This window comes from Phyllobates terribilis, unplaced genomic scaffold (genome assembly GCF_046119375.1).
Source record: "Phyllobates terribilis strain yellow unplaced genomic scaffold, ASM4611937v1 Scaffold_5__5_contigs__length_657084704, whole genome shotgun sequence".
In the NCBI taxonomy this organism is placed as follows: Eukaryota; Metazoa; Chordata; class Amphibia; order Anura; family Dendrobatidae; genus Phyllobates; species Phyllobates terribilis.
In genome coordinates this window covers 392431050-392443807 of record NW_027362765.1, presented here as the reverse complement: position 1 = coordinate 392443807, position 12758 = coordinate 392431050, and the positions used below count along the sequence as shown (strand labels likewise).

The 12758-nt window shown below is 40.2% G+C and overlaps 1 protein-coding gene across 4 annotated transcripts in view; it reads left to right on the top strand.

The window, feature by feature from the left end:
• Positions 1 to 12758, top strand: part of CRTAC1 (cartilage acidic protein 1) — a 751919-nt gene that overhangs the window by 662033 nt on the left and 77128 nt on the right. For all 4 annotated transcript variants that reach the window (XM_073684992.1, XM_073684991.1, XM_073684993.1 and 1 more), the window contains exon 12: positions 9910 to 10055. In XM_073684992.1, coding sequence (XP_073541093.1) covers positions 9910 to 10055 — 146 coding nt within the window. The remainder of the gene's footprint in view (positions 1 to 9909; positions 10056 to 12758) is intronic.

Here is a 12758-nt window from a genome sequence, read left to right as displayed (position 1 = left end):
TGAGGGGCAAAACCCCAAAACATGGAGTAGGTAGACTTCAAGGATAAGTAATGGTCATAAAAGGATGGACATTGACAACCTCCTTTAGTTGATACTAGAGAGCCAGCTTTCTTCCTCGCTGGAGGAGAGCTCATTTGTATACCTTTTTCCCAGAGAGCATTGCCTGGCCAAGAAGTCTTCCTACACCAGCTGATTGTAGGAAGAAACAGTCCCCTTCTAGCACTCTGTGTTGTAATATGTGAACAGGACTTAGAGCAGTGTTGCTTACTAATCTACATTCTATGGCTGCAGCAGTGATATTCATATTTCTCCTTCATCCCTGGTCACATTTTCCCTGCTGTAAATTATGGGATGTGCAAGCTTCAACCTGTAATCTGTTCTTCCACCTCAGGGCAGTAAAGTATAACCTCCTCTGTCTGCGCTCTGCCCACTCCTCCTACACCGGTGCCCTTGGCTTTGTGTTTGGTGCTGCCCACTCGCTCCTCACCTCCCACTTTGTGCCTTACATTACATAGTGTGTAGGTTGGAGATGAGAATGAACAGGAACACAGGTGAGGAAAAAGACCATAAGTTGCTCTGCGTTTTTAGGAAATTCAGTTGTAATATTTTTTTTTGCACCTGCAAAAAAACATTTTTTATTTTTTCTCTTATTATGTTTTTTTTTGCAGCAACTAAAAAGGCAACAGAGACTCAGCCCACAAGGGAGTAAAAGGTTCCTCTCCTATCAATTCTGTACCCATTTTAATTAATTTCATTCATTAGTTAATTATTGTGTTTCTTTTTAATAATGGACGTTGTCTTTAAGGATCAGGTTTGGTTCTTTTTAGAAAAAAAATCCTAAAAAAAAGATAGCAAAAACACCCAAAGCATATATTAACAGCACATCCATATTATATCCTTTGGGTCTATACAATAACTAAACAAATAATAAAATCTGCTACGACCCATTTATTCCATCATTAATGTCAATGGTTGATGAATTGCAAAATCAATTTTAATTAGTTACTGTTGTTTAATGGGAGGAAAAAATGAATTATGACTGAGCACAACATCAATTTTATTTTATTTTTTTTGTTGCAGTTTCTAATAAAGATTGAAAAAACATATATTCTTCTAGCCACGAGATTTATTTATTTATTTTGGGTTGTTGACTTCCTTTATTTTTCTTCATGAAAGTTGAAATGAATTGTGTAGTCATGCCAGTGAGCTGTCAGTCAAGCAGAGGAAGATGAGGATCGGAGGAGAAAAGAGTCGGAGAGGCAGATGCTTGGGAAGTGCTCTGATCATGTCCAGAGCATTTTAGCCTCATTTACATACGAGTAAAAACAGTGATTTTTCAGTATGCCGGAGCCGGGCGTAGGCACTCATGTGACCGCTAGTATGCAATTTGCATACTTCCAGCCACATTCCAACTAGACTTGACTGGCCTTACTCAATTCACTTGTATTGAGAGAGGCTGCACATGTCTAGTTGGCACGTGACCACATGTATGCAAATCGCATACTTGTGGTTACGTGCCAGCCCGTTCCAAGCACTGCGCACTGTGACTGCAGACTTGAACTACAAACCTGGACAAGCCCTTTAAGTTCTCTACTCTTCTATGACTTCAGAATATCCCAATCGTTCTAAACAAATCTTATATATGGTGACAGCAGCCTCTATAAGGATTTAAACAATAAAAGCAAACAACCAAATGGCTGCTCTTATCAGGTCACACACAGGTCTTCTCCCAGCCTTCCCAGTTGCAGCAAGTCTCTCTTTCAGAGACATAGAACATGTGGCTGCAATTTTGCCCATGGCAAGAGGGATCCCGGGACTTTGCACTGTCCCTTTTTTTCAGTGACGCTGTCAAAGCCATTAACTGAATCCAAAACATCAAAAAAAGCAAAGCTTCCCTGAATAAATATATTATTTAATACCTAAAATATAATGACATTCACCCAGTGTCGGACTGGCGTGCCAGGGGCCCACCAGTAACCAACTCCAGGGCCCCACTTTTCAACTACATGCAAATGTGGGCAGCAATGTTTACCTGCCCAGATCGATCATGGCAGGTAAACATTGTTGCCCTCTTTTGCTGTTTTTTCTTGAATTTTTGGGGGAATTTTAATTCTTCTTAGTGTGGCTTTAGTGTTTACAAGCAAATGTGACATTATCCTCAATCATAGATTTATATAACAATGAACTGAGTAGGTTGTTAAATGAATGAGATGCCGCCTTTGTCTGTACATATTGTGCCTAGCACTGTTCATATAAGAGGGTGGTGGCCCACCAGTGGATTCTCCTGTTCTCCAATGGGCCAGTCCAAGCTTCTGTTCATCCATTACTTTTAATGCAGGTCCAGTATATTTGTCAGAGAGATCGTTTAGGGTTGGGGTTTTGCTACGGGGCTTTATTATTTTATTGTATTGTCATCCTAATTAATTAGTGATTTGGGAACTGGAATTTCTTTACTTTTTTAGCATCCAGAGAAGGAAACTGGAGATGACACCCAGCTTTCTCGGTCGCAAATGTAAATAGACTTCATAGAAGAAAATTACTCATTTACTTGGGAATATTTTATTATAGGGGGTAATGCTCGTAGAATTGATGTCTGTGTGTATGCTGAGTCTCACTTTTTGGCTTGCTACATTGTTTGTCATGTTTGCTAAATGGATAAATCGATCAGATCTCATTCATCATGGCCGATCAGTAGAAGTCTATACTGTATTAGCGCCTTGCTGTAGAAATAAAAGAGCCCCTCAATCATTACGTGGCCGAGCTTTCCATTGGCGTTATTATTATGGTCACATTTTTCATCTTCAGTCACAGGCAGCTGAAACAGCATTTAATCCCTTTAATGACTTATAATGCAGGGAGCACAGAAGAATTACCCAGCTAGATGTAATGCGCATAGATTAATAACGTCTCTGGATTGAGGAAAATCTCATTTGTGAGAAGGCGAAATAAGGCTCACATGTAGGGGGACACAAAATAAAGTGCTACATCAAGATGTGTCTAATGGGAACTAATGGTTAGAATGTAACGATATGTGTCCGGTTCAGGGATGGAAATTCTAATAAAAAAAGGAAACATTGTCACTACAGATGAGCTAATCAATCATCAGTTTGATGCAAATCAAATTCGTGTTGAATTTTTAATTTATTTTTTTTTAGAAACTTACTGAACCTGGCAAATCGCTTAAAAGGACTGCTGTGAATTTACACATTGTGGAAGATTGCATCAGCCAGATGAGGATCTTTAGGTGCGGTTGGGTGGGCTTCCCTAATATACCTACAGCCATCATATCACATGCTATAGCCAGCGCCAATCAGGAAAAAATATCATAAAAGCAGAAATGTATAAAACTTGGCACTCGTTTGGTATGATAAACAAGGATGTAATCTTTTATTGTTGAGATATCCAGACAAAAATGAGAGACATTTCAATCAAAACTTGCCATTCATCAGTCAGCTGGATAAAAGGAAAACTGCACAATGCAACGCAGGGTGAGGCTATGTGGTATCCACCACTGTGTGGGGAAGAACTTCCAGCTGACTGATGAAGGGCAAGTTTTGATCGAAATGGCTCTCATTTTTGTCTGGATATCTCTACAATAAAAAATTATATCCTTGTTTATCATACTAAATGAGTGCCAAGTTTTTTACATTATTGCTGATGGATCTGGATCCTACTTGTGCACTATCTTAACCAGAAGTGCCATGTTTGTCTTTCCGTTCAGTATAAAAGCAGAGGCAGGAAATGCAGCAGCCATTTTGTGGTGAATCTGGATAGTGAGAGGACGTCACAGCTAAGTAATAGAGATAGTGAAAGAAATCCATAAAACACTAATTAAACTGTACAGATAGTGTTCGACGGTGGTGAAGAAAATGAGTGTGTGAGGAACACGCTGTAGGTTAAGACACAATTTAAAGGGATTGCAAACTATAATCTATCACTGAGATAAATGATAACTTTCTGATTGCTGTGGTCCCACCTCTGGTACCGCCTTGAATTTTCTCCATCTGTACCATACAAAATAAATGGAGCAGTGGTGTCCATGCCCTTCAGAACCCTATTCTCAGGTTTAATGAGACCTCAGTGGAGTAAGTTATCAGCTGTCCTGTCGATAGGTAATAATTGCAATCTTTTAATGGGGTTGGCCAGGAATAGAAATACATGGCTGCTTTCTTTGACAAATCCATGATCGTGAGTTTCATATAATATTGCAGAGAAGCTTTATTCATTGCAATTAGGGTGAGTTGCAATACACGGAAAAACCCTTCATGCTGTTTCTGGAAGAAAAAAGAACCCATGTTTTTCTAATCCTGGACAACCCATTTAAGTTATCAATGGCTTCAATTAACTCTTAAGAATTAAAGCAAAAAGATTGCTGCATCCTCCTCCCAAAATCTACCACCCTCTTTAGTTTTCCCTTGGTGTCTTCTTCTTAAATTGGTCAAGCATTGTCCTCCGGTGGGCCCCCATGCAGGAATAAGCTCTCCACCTACATGAGAAGTAGCTGGCACAATATATTTGTTTCACTATGTACAGACATGGAATCATCTTAATATTTATTTATCAAATGACTCCATTTATTAATCTATAGAAACATAGGCAAATTTGTGAATGAGGGTAATGTGATATTTGAACAGTGGGCCACCAGACTCAGTGTTACTTGTGGGCCCTTGGCATGCCAGTCCGGTACTTGGTATAAGCGGTGGTAGCACTCACCTAAAGGTGTTGTGTGCAAGCACAACACCTATAAAGGTGTGGAAAGTCGCTGCTGCCGCTCTGTGACTGAAGCAAAGGTTCTTCCACAGGTATAATGGCAAAAACGGATGCTGGCATGTTTAGGCGGGCTGCGCTGCGGGTATGAAGAGTCTGGGGATTCTGTGCTGGACCGGCGCCTTTCTCAAGGTGTGAAAACCAAGTGAAACACGTTGGTGTTAATAAAAGCTGTTTTGAAATCCCAAGGATCTTTATTCCCGCAGCGCAGCCCACCTAAATGTGCCAGCTTCTATTTTTGCCATTATGGGTGTATTTATGTCTAAGCTCGATTGCAGTTTGTTTGTTTTTTTTAAACAAAATGACAGTATCATAAATTTGGCTTTGATACAAGGCACAAAAAATGCACCCTTAATGTGAAACTGGTATAAGAATATGCCAGGATATCCTTGCATAAAATCAGGAGCAAAGCTGCATCCTCCCCACTTTCCTGCAGCTGTCTCTAGTGGGTTCTCTCCGCATATTACAGCAATTTAAAAGGGTTGTCCACTAGTCGGACAACCCCTTCTGAATCTCTAGGTTTCTCACCCAAATAATAACACCTATACTCACCTCCGATCCAGGCGTCATTCCAGCGGTGTTGGCACTTGCTCTCCCGGGACTCTCATGACATTGCTATGTCACGCGATCCCTGCAGCCAATCACCCACTTCACTCTCCTCGCTTAAGGATGTAATTGACATCCAGAGGAAGTGAGAGCTGTGGCTTCTTTTTCACTTCCTCTGGATTACTTGATTTGTCCAAAGGAGGAAAAAAGTGAATCCAGCGCTGGTTGGATACAAGGATTTCGTAACATAACAATGTCATGTGAGCCCTGGGTAAGCCAGTGCTGATTCCGCTGGAATGGAGCGTGCATCGGAAGTGAGTATAGATGTTATTTTTTACTGGAGAAAACTATGGATTCAGAAGGGGCTGTTTGAGTAGTGGACAACCCCTTTAAATCTGTATTTAGTGAGGTTCCTCTCGTGGCTGCGGCAGATAAACAGAATTTTATCATCAGCAGGAAAATTCATTGCTCATGATGGGCACCAAAGCAATTGTGTAGTCAGTTTTTATGATTGGTACACCACTGCTCACCCATAATATCAGTTTTCTAAAGTATAGACAGTACAAATAGCAAGGATAATATATGTGTATAAAGTTGCATAAAAAACAACTATAACTCACCATCTATTTATACAGTAGTATTGTGCATAAATAATTGCAGTACTATGGAAAAATAATTGACAACACCTAGTGCCAAATAGCAAACCTAGCTCTGATCCACCTGTATTATTGGATATATTCGGTCCCGCACTAAAGCCGTTTATTGGCATAAACATATGGGACTTAATGTGGCACTGAATTCATTGTAATCTCATGACCATTTTACAGAACATCTAGAGAAGGAAATGGAATATATTGCAGTCCTGAAACCCTGAGACTATTTTCTTTTTGGAAAACATTCCCATTTGTTTTACACTTTGGTAATAATGTTCTAATGATCTCATAAAGTTCAGAATATTGGGACCTTCGAGATCATCTAGTTCCACCCGACCTTATGGCAGGAAATAGGATCTTAACCAGAGAACTTGATCCCAATGAAAAGAATTAATGACCCCGATCTTAATTAAGTGGAATTCACTTTTACTGTTCTTTCTAAGAAGAAATCTCTTTATTTTTGTCGGGTAATGACATTTTCTGCGTAATAACTCACGGTAATCACCCCTGAATGTGGAGGGAAATCTATCAAGCTTAGTTTTAAGAGACTGGTTTTGTGAATGAAGTCATTTAATATCTTGCCAGGTCCGGCAATTAATGTAGAATATTTGGATCCTGGGCTATGAGGGACTATAGCATTTTCATCAATCCTGTGCTAGACTGATCTGCTTTATATAATCATTAGGCAGGAAATGCGGCAATGGATTTTGGTGCAGCTGGACACGCCATTATGTTGCCTTTTCTGCCAATTTTTCTCTATCTTTTCTCCCTTGTCATGCCCCTTTTTGGTAAGTTCCCACCTTCATGTTTGCTAACAATGCTGTTCCTCAGCTTTACTTTTTAAAAAAAGTAATAATCTACAGGACCACTACCACTACTCCAGTAGTGTCCACTTCTGGTGTCCACTGCCAACTTCCTGGCTTCTTCTTACAATGGATGTCATCAGGTGCTGGCTGCAGTCTATCAGCAGCTACTGATTGTCTGCAGCATTCCGATCGAGCTTGAAGAAACAGCTGGGAGACTGTTTCTTCTGGCTCAGATGGAATTAGATCACTGCAGTCACCCGACATTCTTCCCCTTGAAAGAGGAATCCAGAAGAGTGGTGGTTGATATCGACAGCCATACAAAGGAGCAGCAGGGGTCCGGTATTTTAGTGTTTCTTTTTCACAATAGGATTATTGCGGGACTGTTCTTTTTAAACAAAATGGACAATCCCTATATAGGTTAAAGGGAATCTATCAGTAGGATCAACCCTACTACGTTGTCTAAATGAGCATGCAAGTCATAAAAAGTTGAATAAAATGATACCTTGATATATGTGATCTGATGTTTTATTGAAGAGTAATCCATGTTTTTCTTAATATGTCAATGAGCTGTTGAGCTCTATGGGCCGGGCATAGATCTCCCTGAGAATCTGCCTCCGGAGCTTATTTTATATGTAAGAGGGCATTACCAGTGTAAGACATGTAATGGCTGACATAATTAACCTATAAATAATAGACTACTGTATGATAGCAAGGTATAAGCCCCTATGCAAAATATAAAACCTAAAAGAGGGTCTCTACTAAATCAACCAGCATTTTTCACATTATTCTCTAGCTGGTTGAATTAGTAGAGACCCTCTTTTTGGTTTTATATAATGGCTGACAGTGTGCAGTCTGTTGTCCTGATCTCAATGAGAGCTGTGTGTGATTACAACTAACGCAGTACAGCCGAGCTGGGCTTTGTCTCCTTACAAATATGTCTGCATCTGCAGCTCTCCTCTCACAGTGCTATCAGGTCTGCTGCAGAGCTGTGTGTGATTATAACTAACACAGTACAGCAGAGCTGGGCTTTGTCTCCTTACAAACACGTCTGCATCTTCAGCTCTCCTCTCACAATGCTATCAGGTCTGCTGCAGAGCTGTGTGTGATTATAACTAACACAGTACAGCAGAGCTGGGCTTTGTCTCCTTACAAACACGTCTGCATCTTCAGCTCTCCTCTCACAGTGCTATCAGGTCTGCTGCAGAGCTGTGTGTGATTATAACTAACGCAGTACAGCCGAGCTGGGCTTTGTCTCCTTACAAACACGTCTGCATCTTCAGCTCTCCTCTCACAGTGCTATCAGGTCTGCTGCAGAGCTGTGTGTGATTATAACTAACGCAGTACAGCCGAGCTGGGCTTTGTCTCCTTACAAACACGTCTGCATCTGCAGCTCTCCTCTCACAGTGCTCTCAGGTCTGCTGCAGAGCTGAGCCAGAATGCCAGTAACACTTTTCAGCTTCCATCTCAGAGGCAGCCAGTGTGGGAGGAAGGGCTGCACAGCAGAGCTGACAACAGTATGAGAAGACAACTGTATAAATTGTCTTTGTATAAGTGTGCACATAGAGAGAAGTGTCCATCACTGATAGCACCGCCCACTAGACTGAAAAGCATAGAAAGAGCAGAGGATTAAATGATTAAAACTCAGGTTATACTGAATTCTTTCTCAACTAAACTATATATCAATCTCCTCAGCTACTGCTCTATAACATTGTGCCCGCAGATTGGACTGGATTTTCATGGTGACAACTTCCCTTTAAGGCTATGTTGACACATCATGTTTTTTCAGCGTTTTTTGCTGCAGATTTTTAATGTAAACTTTCAGCTGCCTTTTGCAGTACCAGTAAAGTCTATGAGAAACCAGAATTTTCTGTTCACACATCTTGGTGTTTTTTTTGTTGCATATTTTATGCCTTGCATGTTTTTTTTGGAAAATAGAGCATGTCACTTCTTTCAGCTTTTTTCAGCATTTTTTCACCAATAGGAAGTGATGAGTAGTGAAAAACGCTGAAAAAAACCATGTGTGAACATAGCTATTAGGTTTTGCTGCGTAAGTAAGTACAACAGTATGTCAAGCACATTTATTTTTGTGATTTTACCATCTTGTCTTGGTCACTGAGATGGTTGTTTGTATAAGGAGTATTTAATTAAATTGGTGATGTGTACAGTGTAAACATTAGCTGAGCTATATGTGAGATTGAACAATATCTGTGGCCCAGGGAGGTGTGAAATTGAACAATGCCTGTGCAACTGAATGGCAGACTCCATAGTGTGAAAGTAAATAGTGTCATACACACTGGCAGTGCATTGAGTTTGTTAGTTAAACTATTTCTGAACAATTCACCTCCCCCACTGTTATGCCAAAAACAGAATGAGATTTTTTTTTCACTGAACTTTATGTACATGCATAAAAGAGACAAAGCATGAACAAGTGACACAATTATGAAAAAAAAAAACGCATAAAAAACGCACCAAAAACGCATAAAAAATGCAGCAAAAATGCGTTTTTGATGCAGCTTCTTTCCTGCCAGAGATCAGGTTTTACTGCAGATTTTTTACGCAAAAAAAAACAAGATGTGTGAACATAGCCTAAATCCCAGGGTTTGGACTGATATTTTTAGAAGTTGATTTTCAATGACGTCTATCGACCAGGAATGAATTCACGCTCTTTGCTATTTGCACTATATTATTATTATTATTATTATGTCCCAACGATATAGAGAATAGCAAAGTATGCCTGGACTTCCCAAGACCGTGGAATATTTTATTGTTATACAAAGTTCTCGTATTTCTGCTTATTGGCTTGAAACTGAGACTAAAAGAGTGATAAAACCATAAGAAAACTGAGGAACTCGATTTATGTTCCCATCGCCAATCCATAAAAATGGAAAGAATAACATGATCTTATAATATATTGGAAAATAATTGTGTGCAGGTTCTCCTATTCAGTGCCGAAAAAAAGCCCCACATGATGACTGTTTTTAATGAGTCATAAAGCGGCAACGACCAGTCTTTATAATGTTAGTAATGGTGCAGGCAGGGACTTCGAGGCTTTCACAGTGAGATTGTATCTGTCGATAATCAGCTTTGCCCTCACATCCAGAAACATCTTGATTTTATTTGCTTTTTTTTCCCTTTAGGCAAAGATGAAGCGAGCAGCCTGGAAGTGACTTGGCCCGATGGCAGGATTTTCACCCGAGGCATTGCTGAAGGGGAAATAAACTCTGTGTTGGAAATTCCATATCCTCTTGATGAAGATACTGTTACTAAACCGACAACTATAGAGGTGATGCATTCTGGGGTGATAATGGCGCGGCTTTGGAAAGGAAATATTATGTGTTATTTCTTTTATTTATTTTTTTTAATACATGGGAAGTACTGGTTCTCTTTAAAGAGGCAAAGAATGAAAGAAAGAAACCATCTCGCAACTACCTCCTAGGAGAGGTAGCTACAATATAGGTCAATGTGTGATCCTTTAACAAACCTTGCAATAAAACCAAGGATTAAAGCCAAACTAGAAACTCATCTACATCTACTGTTTCGGGGAGTTTGCCCCCTCCTGAGTGTAGAACAGAGTCTGGCTAGAAAAGTGCAACACCCTTGTAAAACCGGCCATCAGTTGGCCTAAAGATGCTACAGCCAATCGTTCGGCCGACAACCATCTCTTCTTTACATAGGAGCACTCAGCCCAACGACGAGCGTTCCTGTGTCCTCTAAGAGAAAGCCACCATCAGACATCTCCGCCAGCAGCTAATCTCCGGGAGAAGAAACAAGTTAGCAGTCAAAAATCAAACATGCCCAAGCAAAATCTACCCCGGCGATTAGTTTGCCGACACCCCAGTACACTGCACATTAGACTAATGTTGGCGTTAAGACTCCATACTCAGCTAGTCTCTTTAAAGAGAAGTAGTATTTCCCCTTATTGCTTCAAGATTGTTGCATTCATCCAGCAAAACTTTACTTTACACTGATGAGGGGCAAACACCCCAAAACAGGCTCTCTATAAGTGAGTTTCTGGCTTGGAATATATTCCTGGTCATGTTGCAAGACCTGTTAAAGGATCAGACATTAACTTATAGGATAGCTACCTCTCCTAGGTTGCACTTGTGAGATTCTTTCTTTGATTCTGCCAAAGGGACAATTTTCAACCTTTTTTTAAAGCATACAGTTGTGCTCAAAAGTTTACATACCCCAGCAGAATTTTTCCATTCTTGGCCTTGTTTCAGAGAATATGAATGATAACAAAAAAACTTTTTCTCCACTCATGGTTATTGGTTGGGTGAAGCCATTTATTGTCAAACTACTGTGTTTTCTCTTTTTAAATTTTAATGACAACCAAAAACATCCAAATGACCCTGATCAAAAGTTCTCATACCCCAGGTCTTAATACCGTGTATTGCCCCCTCTAACATCAATGACAGCTTGAAGTCTTTTATGGTAGTTGTGGATGAGGTTCTTTATTTTCTCAAATGGTAAAGCTGCCCATTCTTCTTGGTAAAAAGCCTCCAGTTCCTGTAAATTCCTGGTCTGTCTAGCATGAACTGCGCGCTTGAGATCTCCACAGAGTGGCTCAATGATATTGAGGTCAGGAGGCTGAGATGGCCACTCCAGAACCTTCACTTTGTTCTGCTGTAGCCAATGACAGGTCAACTTGGCCTTGTGTTTTGGATCGTCGTCATGTTGGAACGTCCAAGTACGTCCCATGCGCAGCTTCCGGGCAGATGAGTGCAAATTTGCCTCCAGTATTTGTTGATAATGTGTTGCATTCATCTTTCCTTCAACATTTACCAAGTTTCCGGTGTCTTTGTAGCTCACACATGCCCAAAACATCAGCGATCCACCTCCGTGCTTTACTGTAGGAATGGTGTTCCTTTCATCATAGGCCTTATTGACCTCTCTCCAAATGTAAGATTTATGGTTGTGGCCAAAAAGTTCAATTTTGGTCTCGTCACTCCAAATTACCTTGTTCCAGAAGTTTTGAGGCTTGTCTCTGTGCTGTTTAGCGTATTGTAGGCGAGATACTTTGTGGCATTTGCGCAGTAATGGCTTTCTTCTGGCGACTCACCATGCAGCCCATTTTTTTTCAAGTGCCTCCTTATTGTGCATCTTGAAACAGCCACACCGCTAGTTTTCAGAGAGTCCTGAATTTCAGCTGATGTTATTTGTGGGTTTTTCTTTGCATCCCAAACAATTCTCCTGGCAGTTGTGGCCGAAATTTTTGTTGGTGTACCTGACCGTGGTTTAGTTTTTACAGAGCTCCTGATTTTCCATTTGTTAATCACTGTTTAAATGCTGCTGACTGGCATTATCAATTCCTTGGATATTTTTTGTATCCCTTTCCTGTGTTATACAGCTCAATTACCTTTTCCCGTAGATCCATTGACAATTCTTTTCCTTTCCCCATGACTCACAATCCAGAAAGGTCAGTGGCTGGATGGAAGATGCAAGAGTCTGTCTGCATTCCAGAAACTCACTCAGCTTTTATGCACACACACTGATTACAAGCAAACTGGTCACAGGTGAGGATGTTACCTTTAGTAGCCATTCAAACCCATTTGTGTCAAATTCTGTGCATGGTATCAGCCCAAAATCACCATGGTATGTGAACTTTTGATTAGGGTCATTTGGATGTTTTTGGTTGTCATTAAGATTTAAAAAGAGAAAACACAGTAGTTTGACAATAAATGGCTTCACCCAACCAATAACCATGAGTGGAGAAAAAGTTTTTTTTTGTTATCATTCATATTCTCTGAAACAAGGCCAAGAAAGCAAAAATTCTGCTGGGGTATGTAAACTTTTGAGCACAACTGTAATATCAATACTTCAACATGGCCGTCATTTCAACACTAGTAAGAAGAAAGTGAGACAAAGACTGTAGTATCTGGAAGCCATTACTTTATCATGAGCATACACAGGTGCTGGGACTTGTTTTATTTGATCTTATATTTCACCAATTGTAACCTATAAAAGATGGTTGGGGGAGGCCATG